This window comes from Theropithecus gelada, chromosome 13, assembly GCF_003255815.1.
Source record: "Theropithecus gelada isolate Dixy chromosome 13, Tgel_1.0, whole genome shotgun sequence".
Classification (NCBI taxonomy): Eukaryota; Metazoa; Chordata; class Mammalia; order Primates; family Cercopithecidae; genus Theropithecus; species Theropithecus gelada.
The window spans coordinates 101,531,246-101,557,496 of NC_037681.1; the positions used below are offsets into that span (position 1 = coordinate 101,531,246).

A 26,251-nucleotide genomic window follows, 5' to 3' on the forward strand; every position below is an offset into this window, starting at 1 on the left:
CTGATAAATAATTAATGTTCAGGGACAACCTGCACTGAGCAAACATAAGAGAATCCTTCACAGCACAGACCATCTCCATAATCCCCATTTGCACAGTGAATCCCAGTATAGTTTATATGGTTCTAGCCTTAGTGGCGAACATATGAGTAAAGGGGGCAAGAAGGTACTTATTCATAAAGACCCAGAAATCTAGCTGTGGCAACATGACCACATATACAACGTCTTGGAGGACAAAGCAGTAAATAAGTAATGATTTGATTCTAGAATAAATGGCAACCAGATTTAAGGTGGCATCACCAAGGACAGGCTCATCAATGAGCTGACAGCTCCTATTGAAAGAATGGTCTACCTTCATATTTTGGTTGACTTTTTTTTTCTTTTTGTGCTGCACTCCAAAGCCAAATTTAAGGGCCCCAAGCATGTTTCCTGTGTTCTATATTTTGGAAACTGTATTTCCTGACCATTCTCTGTAATTGGAAAAAGATAAGATTATAACTAGGCTTACCCCATGAGTACTTCAGGTGGAAGAAGAAAACTTTTAGAAGTACTTTTCTCTTGTTTTGCTAGGGCTTATCATGTCCTCATGCTATGCTGGTCATCTGTTGGAATACCTTCTCCTCTGGAGCCAAGACCCTGGGCCTGAGGCACCAAGGAGTTCTAATAAATTAAAATGAAGATCCCAAAAGAACTTCCCAAAGGTACCCAGAGGTGATGTAATAATCTTTTATAGTCACAGACTTCTCTAAAATTTAACAAGTACTTTATTTTCTCACTTGGACCTCAGAATAACTCACAAAAGTATATTGTTATTAACCCCTTTTTACAATTGAAAAAATAGAAACTCAAAGAGATTACAGAGTGTCCAAGCTTTCACAGCCAGTAACTGGGACAGCCAAGACTTAGAGCCAGTTTCTCTAATGTATTATCTTGTTCTTTGTGCAGTGTAAGGATGGTGCTGGTATCTCTGTGCTCTGTAGACTAGTGGTTGAACAAGAAATACAGGGAATAGCATGTTTCAGATGGTATAGATAACAGGTAATATGTATTAGGTTCTTATAAATTATATTATCAGCCTCACATTTCATGGTGTGTGCTGCATGACACATTAAAAGATTATGTTGTAAAAGTTTTTAAATTTTTTGATAAATAAGTGGTATATAATGTTTAGGGATAAGGAGAATTAGAAGTTGTATTTAATCAAGTTTTCTGTGAACATGTAGACAGCTTTTTTGGTTGCTGGCAAGAAAATGAAAAAGTAGAAGATGATGTTCCCTGCTATTTGACTAATTCATATCTCAGGTGAATCATGATTGCAAGATTGGGAGTTTGTACAACTTTTCTCCCCTTATGGCTTAAGGAAGTTTCACCTCATTACTGTTTCGTCACATGACTCACGCTTGTGAACAGTTAAAACACATCATAAGGCATGTTTCCCTCCACATAAATGACATCAATAGCCAGGAATAAAGATTTAGGGCAGGAAAAGCCTGTGGGAGATCCGCCTGGTCAAAGAAGACTGTATGTTCTACCCAGATATGAATTTTATGAGCCTTCAAGTAGACCCAAAAAAGTTAACTTTTCTCTATTTTGATTTTCTCATATATAAAAAGCAGGAATGATGGTATTCAATTTGTACATCTTATAAAGATCAATTTATTAAGGCACAAGCACTATATCTAGCAAACATATAATTCTGTGCCTCTTAGATGCTGGTGCTATTAATGGAGGAGATGATTTTTAAAGAAATATCAGTATTTTATAAACAGAAAGCAAAAATTAAATGATTTAAATTGTGTCCGTGTTTTTGAGCAAAAACTGATCTTGAAATGCTAACATGCAAGATACAGTAAGAGGAAGAGGATGTAGATTTGTATTGCAATTTGGCTAAAGTTTACTTTCACTTTTGTTTCTCCGAATTCCACTCTCCTGACAATCTCATGAATTTGGAAGAATGAATAGGTGATAAGAATGGATACTGAACTAGGCATTGTGCCCTAGTTTTGTGTCTTTGGACAAGCCTTTCATGTCCTATTTCCCCACCCATAACATTACAATGCTTCAACAACATCTCGGCAAATATTTATGGAGGACCCATATGCCAGGCACTGTTTTAGATGTTTGGGATATAATGGGAGGTGGTGAACAAGAAACATAAAAATATGAGGATATAAGAATGTTAAAATAGAGAAAGTATGGCAAATTGAGGCATAAGGATGGAAATGGAGCTGCAATTTCAAAAGTATGGCTTGGGTAGTTTTCACCAAGATGCCGATATTTGAATAAAGATCAGATGGATGTGAGGGAGCAAGCCTTACAGGTATCTCAGGTGGGGAAGAGTTTTCTAGGCAGAAGAAATAGTAAATGCTAAGGCCTTGCATTGCAAACATGACTGGTCTTTCTGAGCAGTAAACAAGAAACCAGTATTTAGGAGTTGAGTTAATCAGAGCAAAATCACACGTATTGGGCCCCATGTGAAGACCGTTTTGATAGATTTGGATTTAACTCAGTCTGTGATTGAGGAGCCACTCCAGGTTGTTAAGATAAGTGATATTGAGTTCATGTAACAGGATCGTTCTGGCTTCCATTTGAGAATAAACGGGGTAAAGGGTGGGAAGCAAGGAAACTAGTTAGGGGAAGCTTTAGTAACAAGCCAGTAAGAGGTTCTGATGAGTTGGCCTAGTGGATAAGAGTGAAAAAGATGAAAAAAGACCAAGTAATAGATATGTTTTGAAGATGTTGCTGACAGGACATGATGGCAGATTAAATGTTGAGTTGGAGAAAACAGTTGTAGCATAAGATTCTGGGTATTTAACCAAAGCAGTGGGAAGAACTGTGTTGCCAATAACTGAGATGAAGAGGACTGCAAAAGGATCAGGTTGGGGCAAGGGTGGAGTTAATCATAGAGCTCTCACTGTCTCTGGAAGGTTGGGAACAGTCCACAAGAAAAGGCTTACAGATGCTTAGATCATTCTCTTCATGTCAAGTGGTGGTTTTTGTGAAGATAACTGATATTTGAATAAAGATCAGATGGATGTGAGGGAGCAAGTCTTACAGGTATCTCAGGGTAGGAAGAGTTTTTTACTTTTAAAGAACTTTTGTGAGGTAGAAGTAAGTTTAGTTGTTGTTCAAGATCTTGTAGTTAGTGATCCATCCAATCAAGGTTTGAACTCAGTATGAGTTGTTAAGGATGCCCTTTGCTATTTTTTTTTTGATATGTATCTTCTTGCCTTTTCCTGACTTTTATAGCAAGAACCTGAAGTACAATTTAGATGGAAGATAAATAGAATGGTTACAACTCATTGTTAAAAGTAATAGAAAACCCCTACCTGCATCTGTGATCGTGTACACGGTAATCATTTGAAAATTATTTGAATATGTGTTAATGTTAGTGGTGGATTTACAGCTCACAATGGAAAGAGCAGTGACCAAGAAGAAAGAAAATGATTTGGAGGGCATTTATTCTGTGTCTACTCAAAAAATATTTTAAAGTAGACAGAAAAAAAAGCATTCAGTTATTAAAATCCCATGGATCAACTGCTCAAATTTAAAACTAATTTAATTAAAATTACTGATTTTTAAACTATTGTACTAAAGACCTCTTATGAGCCCTTAAATGATGATAGCATTTCCTCTTAATTTCTGTAATGAAAAAAGAGTTGAAATTTTAGGTTAATGTAGTGAATTATTTTATACAGCTACATGTATGTCTAACATTTCACTTCAATTTTCTGTGCTATAGTTAAGAGCTCATTCTTTATGAATTATGTGAGGAGAAATTATATTAGAGGTAGAAGTGATATTAATATACTACTCTTAATTGGAGCAATGACTGCACAGGTGACATGAGTCAAATCATAGCCCTCTCCTATGCAGTTCTATATAGAAGGCCCATATTGGATATGGTAAATGGTTTCATCTTGATTGCTAACTCTCACCAATTGCTGGTGTTTGAGCTATGTGTTGAAAAGAATGCTGAGACCATGGCTAGGATCAGTAGGAAAAAAGGACCTGATTGATTGGGCATATCTGCTAAGGATACTGATGAAGAAATGGCAGTACGTGTGTCACACACTAATCATCCTTGTTTTATTGGTTCTAGTAAGGGCTTAGAGCATTGACAAGTATGAGTTGTCTTGAGGATGCCCATAGCTTTTTTTTTTTTTTTTTGATATGTATCTTCTTGCCTTTTCCTGACTTTTATAGCCATTAGCCCAGGCACTGTCCTTTTCAGTAACCTTGGATTTGTTCTTTGGAAGGTCTTTTCATATAACCTGACATTTGCTACCTTATTTGGTTAATAAATGTGTGCACAGAAGTACCAAAGGCAGCAAGATGGCTGTGCTTATGTTCTGGGAAGCTAGTTGGATGAGATTTTCAAGTAATCCTAAAGAATATGTAGATTTGAAACTGGGAATTTATTGGTGGACTTAGATGCTGAGATAAGGTCATTCTTAGCTGGAGATGGTGGATGCTGTCTTCAGTGGTTTAAGACCAAATAAAAGATTAAAAATTATGCATTTATAACCCGCTTTGTAGCAAAATACAGTTAAAGATTTAGGAAACAATGCTAGGGGACCCAAGTGTTTGTGTTTCAAAGGAGATAAACCCAGGGCTTTGGGAGATTTGGCCTTCAATGTTTGGTGGGCACTTCCAAACAAGAAGGGGCTCCCTTTTAGGGGTAGTGAGGAATCTCAACTGGGGTCTGACAACAGTGTATACTCAGAGTCGAATGAAGTAAGGTGTCATCCTTTATGATGTAACACCATTTGTTTTTTAATATGAGATATTTATAAATGATATTCTTAACCAAAATGAGTAGCTAGAATTTGGGGAAGTTTAGATCCTTGAAGTGGTTGTATAAAATATTTTACATGGACTGTTTATTTTGATGATTCCCAAATTAGATATTTAAACATCAGCTTCCCAGGCTAGATTACCTTTCTTCCACGTTCTAGTAGAGCCATCTTGACTCTCTATTATCAGTATTCCTTACCAAGTCCTAAATGTTCTTAGATATTTTAGGTGTCACATCTTTACATACAATTCCTATGTTTTCTTGCACTCAGTCTTGACTACCCCTTTATTCCATCTAAAGTATTCAATAGTGCTAGAAAAGATACATAAGTGTTGGTATTTTCCTATTCCCCTCATGAACTTCTCCATTCCTTATCCCTAAAACTGTAAGATTTAGGCACTGAGACCAAGCCAAGATGGTGGTAGCTTCAGTAAGAAGAGAGTTAAAGAAAGTCTAAAGTGCTGAATGGGGGAAACTTTGAAAGGAAAAAAAGTAAGGAGGAAGATGTAGGAAAAGAGAAATAAAAATTTTATAAGACCATGTTTGGACTCACCTGGTGATTTAAGGAAAGGTGGGTCACAGTAATAATAAAAGCTGAGATTTGTTAAGGGCTTATCATGTGCCAGGCACTCAACTTCAGTGGCATTATCTCATTTAATGTTTTATAAGACTAGAAAGTGCCATTTCCATTTTTACTTTTAAAGAACTTTTATGAGGTAGAGGTAAGTTTAGTAGTTGTTCAAGATCTTGTAGTTAGTGATCCATCCAATCAAGGTTTGAACTCAAACCTTAATTTCAAAGGTTTGTCCTACTTTAAGGTAGGACAGATGAAAGCATGCATGTAAGAATGTACCACTAGAGACAGAGAGTGCACAGGAGAGGAAGAAAGAGGTGGGGAAGAGGTGATCACACAAAAGGGGCTGGGGTCCCAAGGAGAGGCAGCAAACACTCAATGGGAACGGAATCGCTCTGCTCTCTCCTCATCCTGGACCTCAGTTGCAACAGAGACTTTGACTAGCTATTTCTATATACCTGATGAGGAGAGGATCACAGCCTGCATGGGTGTTTACATCCCCTGAATAATGTCACATTAGGACATAGCGCCTAGGGCTTAGATGAGAAGGGAAGTGAAAAAATGAAGAATCATTCTGGATCTTCAGATTTTGCTCATTTTCCAGGCACAGTACTCCACCAACCTGCACCCAAACCACAGCCTTTGACTCATCTAGTCTACTTTTCTCTCAGTGATTATGCATTGCATACTGGAGGGTAGGAGCCATTTTGCAAGTTATTAAATGGCCTTCAGTACTTAGCAGCAGATACCACGTTCATACGAGCAGGGTCATTTAGTGGCACTTTGATCTATTTTATGAAAACGTACTTCTCGTGGGTTCTTAGACAATGGTTCCTCTTACATTTGTCTTATGGTCATGATGATACCACCTAGGGAGGGAGGAATAGGGAGGGAGGAAGGTGGAAATAGAGGGATCAAAGGTGTTGATGCTCTGCTAGCTGGCTCTCCTATCGGTAAGGCAAAAAGGAGGCTTAGCTCCTTGCAGAATTATTTATAAGGCATAAACGTTGGGTGATCAAAACATGCTGATGCACAGAATCAGGGATGACAAGATGAACAGTTAATGCCTTACATATTCGTGTGACATAAGGACTGTCTCTCTGCCTAAGAATATTTCCCAGTTATGGGGGGGTACCTGAAAGTCTGTTGGCTCTTTGTTGCATAATTCCTCATGAGTTTTTTGTTACATGGAAACCAATAACTTAGAGGAGGTCTCTGGCAGGAGATCCTGAAGAGTTGGGATAAGGGAGGGTGTTGAAAGGAAGCAAGGAAAGAAGAAGTATAGGAAAAGAAGGTGGAGACTGGTTAGAGGAACAGGTGTCTCTGTTCCTAACTTTCCAAGGGCCAACCTGTCAGCACTCCCACTTATCTTCAAGATTTCCATGTTAGAAAGAATGCCTTGTTTTGGGTTGAGCAAAAACTGTTCTGCCTTTATTGGTGAGAAAAAAAAAATGGCTCTAAGCCATATTTAGGAAATTTGTTGACTATAATTAAGCTTTCATGGGAGTCCCCAAGGTTTACTTACCTATAATTGAAAAAATGCAAATGGAGACAGTTAATCAGTGGACTGGCCAACTATGAAGCACTACTACCTACCTAAATGAATTAAAAATGAAGACATAAATATGTCCAGTTGAGAAAGTTTCCAGAGAGCCAATTGGTAAATTTCTCAGCAAGGCTGAGAAATTTTTCTTAGCCTGACTGAGCCTGCAGTGTGCCTTTCTGCTAAGGTCTTTGCCAATTTAATCTTGAGCCATTCCATGAAGATTTCCTAACAACTGGCCTTCAGCACTGGCTGATTCTCTGGCATTACTTAAAGGAAGCCCTGAAGGAAAGGTAACAGACCTCTCGTCCTCTTTTCTGTGTAATTGATCCATTACTTAGAGCTGGAAAATATTTGCTTTACAAATCCTGTTGTCAAATGGGAATACCCTTGGAATTAGAAACTCTTCAGGAGTTATCACATAGAATTTCACTTATCAGGGATCAGTATGTGTTGTAATATTAACTCTTTTAATGTGGTTTTATTTGAGACATAGTCTCTTTCTGTCACCCAGGGTGGAGTGCAGTGGCTCCATCTCAGCTCACTGCAACCTCCTCCTCCTGGGTTCAAGTGATTCTCCTGCCTCAGCCTCCCCAGTAGCTGGGATTACAGGCACCTGCCAACATGCCTGGCTAATTTTTGTATTTTTAGTAGAGATGGGGTTTCACCATGTTGACCAAACTGGTCTCGAGCTCCTGGCCTCAAGTGATCCGCCCACCTCAGCATCCTAAAATGCTGGGATTATAGGCGTGAACCACCATGCCCAGCCTTGAAATTTTGTTTTGTTTTGTTTTTTTATAACAATAAATACAACATATCTGTGATGCTCACTTTTACCTCTAACACCATCCTTCCTTGTTAAAATATGCAGCCAATTTTTATCACCTGATTTAAAATCATCCCCTAAATGTTTTACATTTCTGTTAATACTTACATCTTCTCCTTAATTAGCAAATCATAATATGGTATTAGTACAAAAGAGTGCACAATATGTCCCTAAAAATCAGCTGTGGAAACAAAAGTGTAAACGCAACATCCTTTAGATAAAAATATTTGTTGGCCAGGCACGGTGGCTCACGCCGATAATCCCAGCACTTTGGGAGGTTGAGGTGGGCGGATCATGAGGTCAGGAGTTCAAGACCAGCCTAACCAACATGGTGAAACCCAGTCTCTACTAAAAACACACAAATTAGCCAGGCATGGCGGCACACATCTGTAATCCCAGCTACTCAGGAGGCTGAGGCAGGAGAATCGCTTGAACCTGGTAGGCAGAGGTTGCAGTGAGCCGAGATTGCGCCACTGCACTCCAGCCTGGGTGACGGCAAGACAACATCTCAAATAAAATTGTCAGTATCAAACAATATTTGATAGCTAGTAAAGAAAACACTAGAAATCAAACAAGTTAATTCAAATATACAAGTAGCACTACAATGGATGATGTATCTGTGTCATAAACAGAATCAAGTTTTTTTGGACAACCCTGTTAAAATGTGCCCTCTTGAGAGGTAAATAAGTTTCCTTTCCCATACTACTTAGCGGATTCTGAGGGAGCAAGGTGCCGATTGATTAATAATGCCTGCCATGGACACTATGGATGACAGTTTGTTTGATGAGAAAGAGTAAGTGGACTCCAACAGAGAATTGAGAGCTTGCTATCAAGGAAATTGTCTTTTTGTGAGCATATAAACATTCTGAAGTAGCTTAAGTGGGGAAACATGCGATTAGGCTGCACCTTTTCACCATCTCTTTGTTTACCTGAGTTATTTATTACCCTGGACTTTCTAGAGTTTTTTAAAAAGTGTTATGGATATAGACTCTGGAAAATGTACACAGATATTTCAAGGTATTTCAAATGTGTCACAGTTTCTAAGGACATCAAATATGTCTTCAAAGCCTCGTGGATTTTTAAAACATGAAATGTTCTTCTGGCCGGGCGCGGTGGCTCAAGCCTGTAATCCCAGCACTTTGGGAGGCCGAGACGGGCGGATCACGAGGTCAGGAGATCGAGACCATCCTGGCTAACCTGGTGAAACCCCGTCTCTACTAAAAAATACAAAAAAAACTAGCCGGGCGAGGTGGCGGGCGCCTGTAGTCCCAGCTACTCGGGAGGCTGAGGCAGGAGAATGGCGTAAACCCAGGAGGCGGAGCTTGCAGTGAGCTGAGATCCGGCCACTGCACTCCAGCCTGGGCGACAGAGTGAGACTCCGTCTCAAAAAAAAAAAAAAAAGAAATGTTCTTCTTGGAGGATAATAGGCTCCAATGCTCTGGGTTTCTAACCTCCAATTCATTAACAGCAAAGCTGACTTGTAGCAAAAATTTTTTTTCCTTGCAAGCAATTTGTGACTCCTTTGAGGGAGATAACAGTTTAAATATAAATAAATGACCAGCTCCAGTGGAAAGATTCCAGTTTTCTTGAGGTGTTTGCTTTCAATTTATTGCCAATTCTCCCATCACAGCTTCCTCCCCTGAAAACCTACTCTAGGTCTGAACATGTTTAGAATAACCCCATCAAAATCGTTCTTGTTCTTATATGTTAAAGCTATGTTATTCCCATCTTAAAATGTTGCAAAAGACTCAAGTTGACTTTACACATATTTTAGCATTATCAAAATCATTAGTGTTATTGGCTCTGACTTATAATAATGAAAATAAAATAGCAAGGCCCAGATGGAACTGGTTCCTTCTTCCAGACATTTCTAAGCCATCTGAAGGAATCAAAGCAAACACCTCAGTTCTTTTATTTCAAAATCACCTTCCAAATGGATTTGGCTTATTTTATTCTATTTAGCTTAGCCAGCAGTCCCATGACATTTGCATTATTTTTAATCCAATGACAGATTGCTTTGTACTTTGGATTTTCATGAACTGCCATTTGTTTCATTAATTTTTGTTACTAGATGATCAGCTTTTTTGAAAAAGGACATACAATCTGAAAATTGATCTCTCTCCATGCATATTGTAAATGTATGAATTCAGAACACACATTCAAATCCCAATTCTCTTCTTTAATCGTATGCCCAGCCTCTACAAATTAACATTCTAAGACATTTACTATGTGATATCATCTGCAATGTGTCCCCTACCTGTTTTATAGTATTTTTCACTTTTGACAATACTATTATTTGTTTTTAAAGCAAGCTTTTACTAAATAGCATTTATTTTATTTCCATTTGACCCCAGGAAGTTCACCATTCTGAAGGGTAAAAGACTGCTAATTACTTAACTATTCCCTACATAACAAAAGAAGGTTATTTTCTATGCAAGTAAAATACTTGATGATGTTATATCTTAGATTATTAAAAGGATAGTAATGTTGATTTTAAAGGTCTTAGGCTGAGAAATTTTTTTGTAAATTTATTGAATCTTTTGACCTGGTGTGTGGATTTAATATTTGATTTAGATTGTATTATTTAATCTTTGTAAAAACAGTAAGGAATATGAAATGATGAAATCAAACATATTTTATACACCTACAGTATGCAGACCACCACCATATATGAAACAGTTGGGAAGATCAATATAAGCAAAATGTGATTTTTTAATATTTACTCCCATAAATACAATTGGCCCTCTGGTAAACCACCTAAGTGTAACACACACACTCAAACTCAGTATGTCCAGAGTTATACTCAGCATTGTAGCACTTCAACATCCTTCTTATTTCCACAATCTCAGTTAAGAGCATTGATGTATACCAAGTTGGACCAGTTAGGTATTTCAGAATTGTCCTTCCTTATCACTGTTAACCATTCAGTCACCAACACCCTCTTATTAAAGAGTGTTTAGATATGCTCACAACAAAGCTTGTTTTCCCGTCTCCTATCCCTACCTGACTCAAGGTAAATCCCTATTCCTTTTGTTCATTTAGCATCTCGCATCCTACTGAAACACTATATACCGTGTTAAAACCTTTAGTTTGTGTCTGTTTTTCTCATTGTACTGTGAGCTCTTGTATTTCAGTGCTTTTTTCTATTTATGTTTCCATACCCAACACTTAGGCACAGTAGTTGGCAAAAAGTGTTCAATAGGCATCTGAAGAAATACTTGGATGAATGTGTAGATGGAAAAATGTAGGGATACACTGGAGGATAAAAAGTCAGTGATAATTCAGCATTTCAAGAGGTGTAGTAGCACTTTCCTTTGAAAGAATGTAGTTGACTTCTGCAGTCGAATTCTGTTTCTGTTGAAACTGAACGCCTGTTGCAACGTAAGTCCTGTGTGAATGAAGTAGCATGCAGCTGAGGATATAGGCTTTCACAAATATTCAGTTGATAACATAAGCTGTACAAGAGTCATTTCAAATACTTACGTTTTTCACCTTTGATGATATAAGGAATTAGGCTGCACAAATACCAGTAAATGGAAGAATCACAATTCAGATAAGTCTTTGCTCCAGTCTTTCTGCCCATTCAAAATACAAAATGAGGGGAGTATAGAGAACAGAACTCTATTAGAAGTTGAGTGGTATTAAGAAGAGTAGGAATAGAGGCAGGGGAAAAAAAAGACAATGTCCTATAGATAGGCCTATAAAACAGCTCTCCTGCCCCTATTTGCTTTTCATGGACTATAATAGCACAAGATGTGAGGAAACATCTGTTTTCTTTTAAACATAATATGTTGATATTTTAAAAGAATCATAACAATTAGGAGAAGTCTAATTCCTGTGGTTAGGAACAGCAGACACCTATGGGATTGAATAGGGAGAATGAGTGTAGCAGATCTTGGTAGATTTTGAGGGCTGAGGATTCATCTGCTCTGGATGGCTCTGGGAAATAGCATGGAGGAACAGTGAGAGCATGGGCTCAGTGGTCAGATGGCCTGGGTTTATATCTTGGTTTCACCACATGTTAGCAGTGTGATAATGGGCAAACTGTATGCTTCTAAGTCTCAATTGGTCAAAATACCATTACCTGTCTTAGGGCTGGTTGTGAGATTAAATGAAACTCAGGAAACTAGTTCAGAAAACAGCACATGGTCTAATTTGTTAAATGTATGCTCTTGTTTTTATTTAAACTAGCTGAAAATAAGCAGTTTCTCTTAGGTTAGATACAGGAACTTAATGGGATATTCTATAAGAATACAAAAGGTCCTTAACTAGGAAAAGGTGGATATGTCTTACTCAGGTCAGCTTGAGGAAGGGCTGAGAAGTGGTTGAATTTTGATGCCATTTTAAAACTAGCAACACTGGACCAGGTAAAGGATTCGATGACTAATAAGAGTAGCTGAGCCCTGCCTAGTATAAATGCTTCAGAGTAATGGGACAAATTAGCAGAGATCAGATTCCAGTCTCTATTTCCATAAGGGTGACTCAAGGCCAGGAAGAACAAGGAAGGGCTGAGCTCTAGGCAGCAACATACCTGAGGCCAGAGGCTACTCAGTGAGGATTTGGGCTATGAGGATGAGACAAAGAATCACAGATTGGGAGAGATGAGGCATTTGTCCAACATAGCCATGATGTTAAAAGGATGTTGCCCGGTTTAGAGGACAGGCTTCCAGCCTGTTCATTCGTAGAAACAACTTCATTTTGGATAGGTAATAACTAAAAAACAAGACCTGAGAGATTAAGTGATGTTTCGGGGGAATATTGCTCCAGGGTGGGGTTCAAATGAGTGAGCTTTAGAGAGAGATGGTACTGGTCCTAATCCCTACTTTGCCAATGACTGCAGGGACAACTTATGTTACTTCCCTAAGCTTCAACTTCCTCACTTTTTAAATGGGGAGTAATAATCATTCCTACTTCAAGAATTTTTGAAAATTAAATCACACAATTAAAAGGACTCAGTCAATGTCAGGCGACTAGTAAGTGCTCACTGAATTTTGATTATTTTGAAAACTTCACTTATACATATTCACTGTAAGTCACAAAATAGAATGCAATGATGTTAAATAAGTGTTCCTAAACTTTGTATTTAAAAAATCTTGCCATGCAGCTTTATTCTAGTATCTTTTCTTTAGGAAGTGAATTTTTAGCCAACACTTGCCAATTAGAAAGCAGAGGTTTGGTACCATTTTGGAAAGGCATTTTAAATGGGAAAGAATTGTGATTGTGCCGATAATGATCTAAATCTGAAAGTGGGTCTACAGAAAAGGGCAAGATGTAACCTTTGGAAATTCAACTTTTTGTTTGTGGAAATATTTGTTCCAGTTTAGTTGGCTGGATCTCTCACCTCCTCACTTTACCTTGCTACAAATTCAAGATCTGCCTTAGCAGGCGGCTCGAACAAAATTCTTGACTTAATGTTTCAAAGCTTTCTCACTCTCAAACAATGTATTAGGTTTATTTACAGGATTCCTGCATCAGGCTTGAAAAGCAAAGGGGTTCTGAAGAAGAGGCAGGCTCTGGTATTTTTGCTGCAGAATTAAACACCATCTATCTGAAAATGGAATCTGTGGTAAAAATCTCCAGATTTACTTGTAATCCCTTCTCTTCAGAGCAACTCAGTTCTCCCAAGAGACACTCTTTGGGGACCATTTAATAGCAATATATCAGCTTGTTCTACTTCTACTAATTCTGTTGCCCAAAGCAAATCAACCAAACGTCCCTGTCATATTTTACCCTTTATTTACTCATAGCACACGATAGAATTAACTAATTTTACGAATTAACTTTACTCATTTTTGAAACCTGACAGACTTACAAAGAACTGTGCATTGGCCAAAGGTGTTAGGTATTTAGCTTCTAAAGAAACCATGACTTATCTGCTGCTGATTGTTTCCAACATTTTGTTGTCTCATCTCTGTCTTTCATTATTTACACTTCTACCTGGGAGTAAGATGGGAAAGACGAAAAAGTAAAATTCATTGAGATAACTGGCTATGATATTAGCAAACTTGTGTATGACAGAAGTCCTGAAATCTTTGGATAAAGTAAACCATCAAGACAGTCTTTAGGTTTCATTAATCCAGTAGTTCTCAAACTTTGGCAAGTATCAGAACCCCCTGGATGGCTAGCTAGTTAAAGCAAAGATTGCAAGGTTTTGATTTAGTACGTTTTGGATTGGGCCTGATAAACGTGATTTCTAACAGATTCCCGGGTGATGCTGATGCTCTTGCACCTCAGGGACCAGGCTTTGAGAACCACCCCACTAATTCATGTGTGGCTTCTCTCCTGTTAACATGAATAACCTGGAGTTTGCTTTTCCTTAATTATCTTTAGAAATTTAGGCTGTATAAACTAAACAGTTTGGGGTTAAGCAGTGATTTTGGTATATGTACATTTTGTATGGCATAATAGAAGTGATCAAGTAAGTGGGTTACTCCATCCATTTGGTTGAGTTAATTCACAATGCAATTATATAAAACATCTTCCATTGTTTTCCCCATTGGTCAGACTACAAGCTTTTCTGGTGATGGAAAAATTGAGCTCATTTGATTGACATTTTTTAAAACACAGAACAACATTAATGTAGCTTAAATAAGGGATATGGAACAAAAAGCAGCCAAAGGAACAGTATCACAGTGGTGTTAGATGCAACTTCTGATAACCTCAATACTGCATGGGACATATTTTTGTTAATAAGGAATGACACACAAAGCTAAAGTGAATTACGTCAGCTGGGAGAACCATAAGATCTACAGTCTCTGTTTAAACACTTTCTTAGTCACCTAGCCCCCAGAAGGCTTAATGCAGCTACAGTTCATGAATTACAGGCTATACAACAAATAATCTCTACAACTAGGAACAGCATACTTAGGAACATCTTTGCTTCCTTCAGTTAACTGTAATTGATATATTTTGTTAGTTGATGTTATGAGAAGTTTGATGAAAGATCAGACTATGCTCAAACATCCCTGAGGCTGGAATAATATTTGCAGTTCAGCTGTTAATTCTTCTCTTTCACTAGGTCACATGTAGAATCCTGGCTGAAGGAGAGTCTAGGAGATGCATTGTTGAGCCTCACCAATCCTGAGCTCAGGATATAGAAATAGTGTGTAGATAAATAGGTACTTCCACTGGTTGGGCTATAAAATTGAGATGTAACCCCACCATCTATGCCCAGGCAGTGAACAAAAAGAAGGTTGAAGCAGATATTGAATGATCTACTATACAGTACTCATCACACTAACTAGTTAAAGACAGAAAAAAGGTAACCCAAAATATTCCTGGCCTGAAAGTCTTGTGATGGTCGTGACTTTCAGGTCACAAAAAATTGTGACTTGTCATGGCATTTTTAAAAGCCATCCTATCCAACAGAGTGGCAGTATAGATGAGTAGTAGTGCAGGTTTTAAAGACTAAAACCTGTGCTAGTTACTGGACTTCTGCATGTATCAGCTCTCTCATTCTAAAAGGGCATGACAGGCCTATATCATAGAGTTGTTAACGAGAGCTAAGTGGGAAAATACAAATTTCTTATCATAGTATTTGGCACATAGTAAGTACTCAATATTTCATTAATGAATGGATGGGAGGGTCTCACTGAATGCTATGAGATCCTGACATAATATCAGTATTTATATAGAAGGTATACTCAGGACCTGTTAATAAATAGTTAAATTGATACTCTAAGCTCAATTAACACCTCATAGAAGCAAGAGCACCCATGGACTGTTCTTCTGCTTAAATGACTGTATCCTCACCAACCCTGAGCTCAAGATGTAGAAATAGCCTATAGATAGATAGATAGATACTTCCATTGGTCGGGCCATAAAGTTGAGATGTAACCCCTTATAACTTTTTTTCTTTAGTGTCTGCCAAAAGCTTGTCCAACATTTGAGTAATTGTCACCATTGCTAATTACCCTAATGTAATAATATGAGATGTTCCACTTTGGAAAACTTCTGTTACCTTGGAATTCCTAACTGTTAAGATGAGGGCTTTGCCATTAGCTGTATTGAGATTTTAGAAATCTTAACTTGTGATAATTTGCTCCTTTTCAGCAATACTATTTATTTGCACAAGGAAAACTTTAACTGTGAAAGTATATCACCATCTTGTGAATTTGGGGCTTCCGTTGACCCACATGTATCTCATTCTTTTCCCACTGTAGCTGGACAGTGCCACATCGCTTATCCAGGCAGCTAAAAACCTGATGAATGCTGTTGTCCTCACGGTGAAAGCATCCTATGTGGCCTCAACCAAATACCAGAAGGTCTATGGGACAGCAGCTGTCAACTCACCTGTTGTGTCTTGGAAGATGAAGGCTCCAGAGAAGAAGCCCCTTGTGAAGAGAGAAAAGCCTGAAGAATTCCAGACACGAGTTCGACGAGGTTCTCAGAAGAAACACATTTCGCCTGTACAGGCTTTAAGTGAATTCAAAGCAATGGATTCCTTCTAGGACGATAGGTTTTAACAAGAAAGCTTTTTTTCTTTTCTTTCTTTTTCTTTTTAATTCCATTTTTGTATGCATACCTGCCGGCTCGTATGCCTCTGGCATGGGGAAATTAAGGGAACAGTGTCTGTTTGCATGTATGATGAGATGAGATCAATACTACTGATCCATCTGTAGCCTGGGAAGGAGACAGGACATTCCTGTACTGAGGTGGCACAGAGCTGTCCTTTGCAACATTCTCATAAAATTGGGCACAGAGGTCGCATTGGCGCAACATTTATGGGAGTGGGAGGGATGGGGAAAATAAACTTAACTCTACAAAAGCAAACTCTAATGCATGCAAGAATCATTAGGTTGGCAGGTATATTCATAAGTGAAAAATTTGGAAGTGTAATGGTAGAACATAAAACTTGTATTGCTTCTGTTTCAGTGCAAAAATGTACTAGCCAATACGCTTAAGTGTGTGGCCCACGAATTGAACAATTTAACCTTGAAGTCTATATCCGTGATATTATGTCGATTTTTAACTGAGGGGAAATTAACTAGTCCAGCCTAAAATGCTTCTTTTAATCTGCATTCTGTTTTCTCTTCTAGTTGTGCCATTACTAGTGATCATGGTTTTGTTTTTTTTTTCCCCCCTTTACTGAAAACAATAAACATCTATTTGAGACAATTAAAATCCTTCTGGGGGCACTGGAAGCACAATACGGTGACCAATCTTGCTTTGTTTTTTTTTTTTTTTTTAATTTGAACTATGATTTTGCTAGAAATAGAAGGCCCAGTGGTGGAATATTAGAGGGAAGGAAACTGACAACGTGTGAAAGTTAGAGGCAAATACATAGGTGTAGCTTGGAGTGCTGGTATCTAATATACCATTGTATTCACTAACTCGAAATAAACACATTTAATCTTGACATCTCAAGTATGTTTTCTTTTTTTAAGTATGTACTTAATAAAGATTAGAGTATCTTCCTGAAAATTCATTAAAAATGCATTATGTTTTGGTTTGTTTTTAGATTAGGGATAAAATAGATGATATCCAAATAATTCTGTCATTTTTAGAGTTCACATTTATTTTGTGGTTTTTCCATTTGTCTTCATTCACTTTCATATTGCATTGAAAATGACAGTCTTTTTAATAGAAAAGTCAATTAATTTCAAAATATTTTATTCATTTTAGACTTTTCCCCTTTAAGCTGGAAAAACAGGACCTCTGTCCCATTATTAAAAAGTGGCGATAATATTTCAGCTATGAACTGAGAAATGGGAAAAAGCCCCCAAATAGTCACCTGAATTCGCCCAACTCCTCTCATTGGAATGATTCCTACAAGTTTTCACATTATTATGTCTCCAAAAGACTTCTGGTAAATACCCATGTTTCTTTTCTTAGCAAAGTGATAACACATTGGGAGTCATGAACACCTAAGCTTACATGCAAGATCCCAAAGGGAAGGAGCTATAAGGGAGGTGTGGAAGGAGAAAAAGCTTAATCTAAAATTTTATTAAGAAATGATTCTGCTCAAACCACTGCTTACTACTCCTGAAAAAAGCACCACCAAGACTGAGAACATTTCAATAGAGGAGCCACCACAGAAGCTGTACACTGATTTTCAACACTAATCATTAGATCACAGATAGCTAGCCTGCTTCATTAATTTGCATAAACCTTCAGAGGGTGCCACTGACACTCACAGATATTTAAGGAAGGCCTTAACTGAGCCAGGTTCTAGGTTGAGCGCACCGCACCACTAGTTAAACATATGGGTGACTTTTCCTGTTAGCACATAACCATGACATAATAAGAAACGAGAATGCCATTTTTGCCCACTGACCTGAAGAACAAAGACAGCGTGTTCTTGGCAGCTTATTTTTGATCTAAGGAATCTGAATTTCTCCCAAACAGCAATAAAAATACCCTTTTGAGAAGTTTTTCCTGACAAGAGCCACTCACTCTGTTTCTCTCCTCCCTAACAGATGTTTTAGAAATGGAAAGATCTCTTTAGCCCCCCTTCTCCACAGGATCTAGGGAAATAGAAATATTAAGGGGTTAAAGACAGGAAAGAAAAGTACATCAACCTAGTGATGACGATCCTATAGAAAGAGTCAACCCAATGCCATTCAGAAGTCCCCACAGGAAAAGTAATTAGCATAATTAACTTTCTGGATTCATACATTATTATTTATTGGGTCAAATATTTTGCAGACCAGCCAAGAAGCTTTTGAGTTTTAAAAGTTTCTTGGCAAATCCTGAAAAATAGCCAGTAGGTATCAGAGGAATATGTAGAGAATGCCCTTGACTTTGACCTATAAAACATTAAATGTTTCAATGCATGCTTATGAACAGTGTGTGTGTGTGTGTTGATTTCAGTACTTACTGAATAAGCATCGTCACTATCCATCATTGCTTTTGTGATCAAGGAAAACAGTAACTTCAGAAAGATAATTAAATATAGACACTTAGCTGAAATCATTAAAGCAATAAAGAAGTTGGTAAATTTCTTGTCCTCAAGAAAAATGCAGTCTAATTGAGAACATATTACATAGACCAAAAAAATGTGCCAAGAAATCATACTCAAAGTACCAAATGAATATGGTAGAGAAATTACTGTGTGGTGCTAGTAAAGTCAAACCCATTGAAGACTAAAGTAGTTGGGTAAGAATAATGGAAGAGGCAGGACTTGGAAATGAGAAAATACATTCTGAATGAACGAAAATTATAAATCAGCAAATTTGGCAAGAGGGGCGATAGTTGGACATCTAAAGAAGAACAGCTTAGTTTAATATGTGAAGACAAGTGTAGTCAGAGGGAACACAAGATTTATCAAGGAGATTAAGGGGTATAAATGTGGAGATGTAGTTTGAAACTAAACTAGGGAGGTCATAAAGGAGGGTGACCATTACCCAATAGGCAAGGTGGAGTTTTTAAGTGGGATGATGACACTGAAATTAATGATGTGTGGGGAGATGAGAGCTGAAAGGGGCTGAGAGTTAGAAGAGGCATATATGATAGAAACGTCAGAAGGATATTCAGTGACTTCTTGAATAACTATATATGGGGAAAGAATTATTATAGTATATACCTTCTTCAGGGAGATTAAAGAATAAGAAAATAGGCCGGGCGCGGTGGCTCAAGCCTGTAATCCCAGCACTTTGGGAGGCCGAGACGGGCGGATCACGAGGTCAGGAGATCGAGACCATCCTGGCTAACACGGTGACACCCTGTCTCTACTAAAAAATACAAAAATACTAGCCGGGCGAGGTGGCGGGCGCCTGTAGGCCCAGCTACTCCGGAGGCTGAGGCAGGAGAATGGCGTGAACCTGGGAGGCGGAGCTTGCAGTGAGCTGAGATCCGGCCACTGCACTCCAGCCTGGGCAACAGAGCGAGACTCCGTCTCAAAAAAAAAAAAAAAAAAAAAAGAATAAGAAAATAGGAATAATTAAAAAGTGATATTTTAAGATGGGCTAGAATGGTATATTTGAGGAACATAGAATTCCTAAGCAAATACTTGCGGGTATTTTCTAAAGAAGCATCATTTGGCTGCAGCAGGATGGATCCTCCTGATGGGAGGAAACTATATAAATCTGTTTCCTATACCCACTGTTCTAAGATTGATGTTTTGGAAGCCAAAATTGTTATATTCTTCTAAGGACCTAAAGTATCCAGGAAATCATAAGATATCTACAGAAGATTTGTAGTTTTTTTCCCATTAAATGTTGAAAACTATAAAGTCAACTTGATTCTTAGAAGTCAACTCTGTAAGCAATTGGTTATGATTTGAGCCCATGGGGAAATAGACTACACAAATGCCATCATGATGGTCATCAATTTTGGGGCATTAGTTATGTGTAGGACACCTTTTATTCACGTGAGGCATAAAGATCTATAAAATAATGTGTATAGCAGAATCCCTAAGCTAAATAAGCGTACCAAAATATTGTCATTCGAATTGATAAATTATAATTCCTAAATGTGCTAGTCATAGGTTATAAGTGATTTGATTTTTATTGCTGTGTCATCACACATTAACCCAACTAAAAAGGCCAGTGCTTACTCTTGAACATTGTGGCATCATTTAGAGGTAATGAGAGGAAAAACATATATAGAAAAATGTCAACATAAATATACTAGAGTAGTGGAATAATATCAGAAAGATGGTGGACTAGGAAGCTCCAGGTCCTTGTTCCTTCGTGGAAACACAAAGTAAACAACATATTAACCACAATAGCTTTATGGAAAGTTTAGAAACAGTTAACAATTTGCAGCAACCAAGATAATGTCCATCAAGAGAAAGCCACACTCAACATGGTAGGAAATTTGGGGTCATTTCTGCTCACTTGTGCCCCCAGCCCCTCCCTGGCATGTTCAGGAGGGAAGCCACTCAATTCCTAGTGTTATAGAAGAAATCAGGTTCTTGTCACACGACCAGGAAAATTTAGGCACACGGACGCATTGTAGGGTGAGTAGGGCAGAGTGTACTGGGTGAAAAGAAAAAAGGAAAGAGCAACTCTCAACCAAGCCAGAGAGAGTCCTGATAGCAGGTTTCCTGCCTCACTGATTGAATCCCAGGTCACCACACAGGAACAGGCAAGACCACGCTCCTCCCCCATGCAAAGGGCACGAACTTCTGAGGCTCCACCCCATCCTCCCCATGTGCAGGTGGGCATTATTCAGAAAGAATCAGTTGGGAAAGTGGGGGTGTCATCCACAACCAGCAGTCTAGTTTTTCAGCTTTCAGGCTGTTTTAGGCTTGAAGTTGGGGTTTCTCCAGGGACCCTTGGATGTCTCCTGTTTCTATCATGAGTTCCTCCTTTACAATGGAAGAAAAAGAGTAGAACTTCTTGTTTTGTGGCTTCCTAGAGGAATAGTTTCTCCCCTGAAAGCGGGGATAGGCACAACAACACATTAAAGCTTTGGGGAATCCAAGACCTATGGGGTCCTGGAGGCAACAGAGTAGAGGCCGAATAATACAATAGAAGACTTAAGGTCCTGAAAAGAATCAGAACTAAGACTCTTAAGGAAAATAGGATATTTAAAAGCAGCTGTGTATACAGGGACTTGGGGGAAGGAGGAAGAACACACAGAGGCTCAGTAAATACATATGTTTAGAAATTACCTGAAAAGGCATTAGTTTTCACACCATGCTGATGAGTGAATGTCTTCCCTTGGATAAGCCAATCCACAAAATTGGCATAGGTAGCAATTTTTTTCAAATGTTCAAGTATATGTGTCTACAAGAGACTCACTTTGGATTTAGGAATTGCATTAGATTGAGAGTGAAATAATAAGAAAGATATTCCATAAATATAGTAACCAAAAGGGAACAGAGATGGCTATATTAATATCAGACAAAAATAGACTTTAAGCCAAAACTGTTACAAAAGACAAGGGCACTATATAATAAAAGTGTCCCTGCACCAATAAAATGTCATCATAATAAGAACAAGTGCACTTGTTCTCACTCACATGCAAAAGCTAAAAGAAATGACTTCAAAGAAGTTGAGAGTAGAATAGTGGTTACTAGATGCTAGAAAGGGTAGGTAGGAAGGAAGGAGAATAGGGAAGGATTGCTTAAAGGATACAAAATTACAGCTAGATAGAAGAAATAAGTTCTAGTGTTTTGCAGCACTGTAGGGTGGCTATGGTCAATAATAATTTATTACATATTTTCAAAGTTTGAAGAGATTCTGTTTGTTCCCAAAGCAAATACAAGTGTTTGAAATGATGGATATGCTGATTACCTTGATTTGATCACTATGCATTGTATGTATCAAAAGTCACTATGCACCTAATATGTATACTATATATCAACTTACAAAAAATATATGCATCAAGCACCCAGAGCACCTAAATATATGAAGCAAACACTGATCCAGTTAAAGGAAGAAATAGATAACGCTACAATAATAGTATAAGACTTCAATACTACACCTTCAACAATAGACAGAACAACCAGACTGAAGAGTAATAAGGAGTTAGAGGACTTGAACAACCCTATAGACCAACTGGACCCAACAGACATATACAGAGCAACTCACCAACGATAGCAGAACACATACTTTTCTCAAGTGCACATGGATTGTTTCCCAAGTTAGACCATATATTAGGTCACAAAGTTAGTCTTAATAAAGTTAAAAATGTTAAAATTATGCAAATTATATTTTCAATCATAATGGATTGAAACCAAAAATCAAAAGCAAATGGAACACAGGAACATCCACAAATATGTGGAAGTTAATTAACACACTCTTAAACAATGGGTCAAGGAAAAAAATTTCACAAAATTGGAAAATATCTTAAGGCAAGTAAAAGCAAAATATACCAAAACTTATGGGATAAAGTGAAAACAGAGCTAAAAGGGAAACTTATAGCCACAGATGTTTACATTAACAAGGAGGAAAGTCTCAAAAATCTAAATTTCTATCTGAAAGAGGCAGAACACAATAAAAAACTAAACCCAAAGCTAGCAGAAGGAAAATGTAAAGGTTAATTTTATGTGTTAACTTTAGTGGGCTAAAGGATGTCCAGATAGCTGGTAAAATATTATTTCTGCATATGTCTATGAGGGTGTGTCCAGATGCAATTAGCATTTGAATTGATAGACTGAATAAAGAAGATAGTCCTCACCAAATTGGGGGGACATCATGGAATCCATTGAGAGACCAAATGGAACACAAAAGCAGAAGAACGCGTTCACCTTCTTTGCTTGAGCTAAGGTATTTAATTTTTCCTTCTTTTACACATTTGTGCTCCTGGTTCTTTGGCCTTCAGACTCAGACTGGGATTTAAACCATTGAGTCCCTTGTTCTCAAGCCATAACAAACTTGGGCTGGAACTACACAACTGGCTGTCCTGGGTCTCCAGTTTGCAGATGGCAGATCATGAGACTTATAGCTCATAATCTCTCATAATAAATCTTTTCTTTCTCTTTCATTCTTTCTCTCTCTCTCTCTTTCTCTCTTTCTCTTTTCTCTCTCTCTCTTTTTCTCTCTTTTACTTTCTTTCTGTTGGCTTTATTTTGTCTGGAGAACCCTGACTGATACAGAAAAAGAAAATAAAAATTAAGTCAGAGATAAACAATTAAAGGTAATAGAAAAGCAATAAAGAAAAATCAACAAAATTCCAAGTTGTTTCTTAAAAAATATCAACAAAATTTATAAATGTCTGGCTAGATTGGCTAAGAAAAAAGGGAGATGACTCAAATTACTAAAATTATAAATGAAAGGAAATAGTCCTATCAATTTTACAGAAGTAAAAAGAATCATAAATGTACAGTGAACAAATATATACCAATGAATTGGAAACCTAGATGAAATGGATAAACTCCAGAAATTCATAAACTAACAACACTGAATAATGAAGAAATCTGAGCAGACTTTTAACTAGTAAGGAGATTGAATCAGTAATTAAAACTTCTCAACAACAACAAAAAAGACCAAGGCCTAGAAGTCTTCACTGTTGAATTCTACAAATCACTTATTTAACAAAGACTTAACTCTAATATTCCTCAAACTCTTCCAAAAAGTTGAAAATTCCAACTAATTCAATTAGACTATCACTACCCTTATAATTAAGCCAGCCAAGGATACTATAAAAAAACTATATACTAATATCCCTGATAAGTACTAATTCAAAAATCCTTAGTAAAATACCAGAAAACAGAATGCAATAGCACATTAACAGGATTACACACCATGGCCAAGTGGAATGTCTTGCTGGAATGCAAGGATGGTTCAACATCTTAAAATCAAGCAATGTAAATACAACATTAATGGAATGAAGAAGAAAACCTCACATGATGATCTGAATTCATGAATAAAAGTATTTGACAAAATTCAACATCTTTTTATAATTAAAAACATCTTGAACAAACTATAAATAGAAGGAAACTACCTCAAACTAATAAATAACATATATGAACATCCCATAGCTGACATTATAGTTAACAGTGAAAGACAAAACTTTTCATCTGAGATGAGAAACAAGTCAAGGGCACTCACTCTCACTATTTCTTTTCAACACTGTACTAGATGTTCTAACCAGAACAATTAGGAAATAAAAGAAAAAAAATTCTAACTGGAAAGAAAGAAGTAAAATTAACTCTGCATACAACATAATAGAAAACTCTAAAGATTTCACAAACTGTTAGAACTAATGAATGTAGGAAAGTTATAGAACACAAGATCAACATATAAAAGTCAGTTGTTTCTAGACACTAACAATAAACAATTTAGAGTAGCATCAGAAAGAATACTTAAAAATAAACTTAACCAAGGAAGTGAAAGACTTGCACACTGAAAATTCAAAATGTTGCAGAAATAAATTAGGAAAACACAAATAAATGAAAAGATATCCCAATCACACAAATAAGATTTAATATTAAGGTCTCAATACATCTACAGGTTCAGAACAATCCATGCCAAAATCTCAACAGTGTATTTTGCCAAAATAGAAAAATTCATTCTAAAATTCATAAGGAATTTCCAGATACCCCAATCCTAAAACAGAAACAGTTTTGGGCCTCACACTTTCTGGTTTCAAAATGTAAAGCTACAGTAGTCAAAACAATGTAGTACTGGCATAAAGACAGATATAATACTGGTACAATATAAAGCTACAGTAATCAAACAGTGTAGTACTGGCATAAAGACTGACATAGAGAACAGTTGAATAGAATAGAGAGCCCAGAAACCAACCCTCACAAATATCATCAAATGATTTTGACAAGGGTGTCAAGAGCATTTAGTAAAGAAAGGATAGTCTTTTCAACAAATAGGTCTGGAAAAACTGGCTATTTATATGTATAAAAATAAATTTAAACCTTACAGCATTTATAAAAATTAAGTCAAAATGAAAGAAACACCTCAATATAATACATAAAACTATAAAACCCTTAGAAGAAAACAACCAAAAGCTTTATAACATTGGATTTAGCAATGATTCCTTGGACATGACACCAAAAGCACAGAATCAAAAATAAATAAATTGGATATATCAAAATGTTAAAACTATGTATCAAAAGGCATAATCAACAGAGTGGAAAGGCAACATACGGAAAAAAAAGTACTTGCAAATCAAGTATCTAATAAGAAATTAATATATGAAATATAATACACAGTATATATCTATACACACACACGTATATACACACCTTAACTAAACACTAAAAAACTTTTGCACACCAAAGGACACTATCAACAGATAGTAAAAAGTCAACCCATGGACTAGGTGGTGGCTTATGCTTGTAATTCCAGCACTTAGGAGGCTGAAGCAGGAGAATCACTTGAAGCCAGGAGTACAAGACCTGCCTGAGCAACACAGTGAGACCTCATCTGTACAAAAATTTTTAAAACTAGCTAGGTATGGTGGTAGGTACCTGTAGTCCCACCTACTTGGGAGACTGAGGTGGAAGGATTGCTTGAACCCAGGAGTTTGAGGTTGCAGTGAGCTATGATCATGTCACTGCATTCCAGCCTGGGAGATGGACCAAAACACTGTCACTAAAAACAAAATGAAACAAAGCAAAACAAACAAACAAACAAACATTAAATGGTATAAAATACTTGCAAATCATATAGTCTGATAAAGAATTAATATCCTCTTAATATATAAAGGACTTCTACAACTTAACAACAACAACAAAAAACACTCAATTTTTAAAAAAATTGGTAAAGGACTTGAATAGACTTTTCTCCAAAGAGAATATACAAATGGCCAATAAGCACATGAAAAGATGTTAAACAATACTAATCATGAGGGAAATGTAAATCAAAACCACAATATGATACCACTTTACATCCTTTAGGAGGGTTACCATAAAAAGAAAATAAAAAGCAAAATAAAAGCAAAATAGAAAATAAAAAGTGTTGGCAAAGATGTGGAGAAATTGGCACCCTTATGCACTGTTGGTGAGAACATAAAATGGTGCAGCTGCTATGGAAAATACACAAAAAAATTAAAAGTAGTCTCAAAAGAAATGTTTGTAAACCCATATTCATAGCAGCTTTACAACTGCTGAAAGGTGAAAGCATTCAAAATGACTGCTGATGGATGAATGGAGAAACAAAATGT

The 26,251-nt window shown here is 37.2% G+C and overlaps 1 protein-coding gene across 8 annotated transcripts in view; it reads left to right on the top strand.

The window, feature by feature from the left end:
* The window catches only part of CTNNA2 (catenin alpha 2), a 1,475,417-nt gene extending 1,458,245 nt beyond the window's left edge, over positions 1–17,172 (top strand). For 4 of the 8 annotated variants that reach the window (XM_025354028.1, XM_025354025.1, XM_025354029.1 and 1 more), the window contains one exon: positions 15,901–17,104. In XM_025354028.1, the coding sequence (XP_025209813.1) occupies positions 15,901–16,188 (288 nt within the window). In that variant the 3' untranslated portion in view covers positions 16,189–17,104. Of the gene's footprint in view, positions 1–15,900 lie in introns of all 8 variants that reach the window. The other 4 variants (XM_025354027.1, XM_025354026.1, XM_025354031.1 and 1 more) reach the window with 2 other exon arrangements.
* The last annotated feature ends 9,079 nt before the right edge of the window (positions 17,173–26,251 follow it).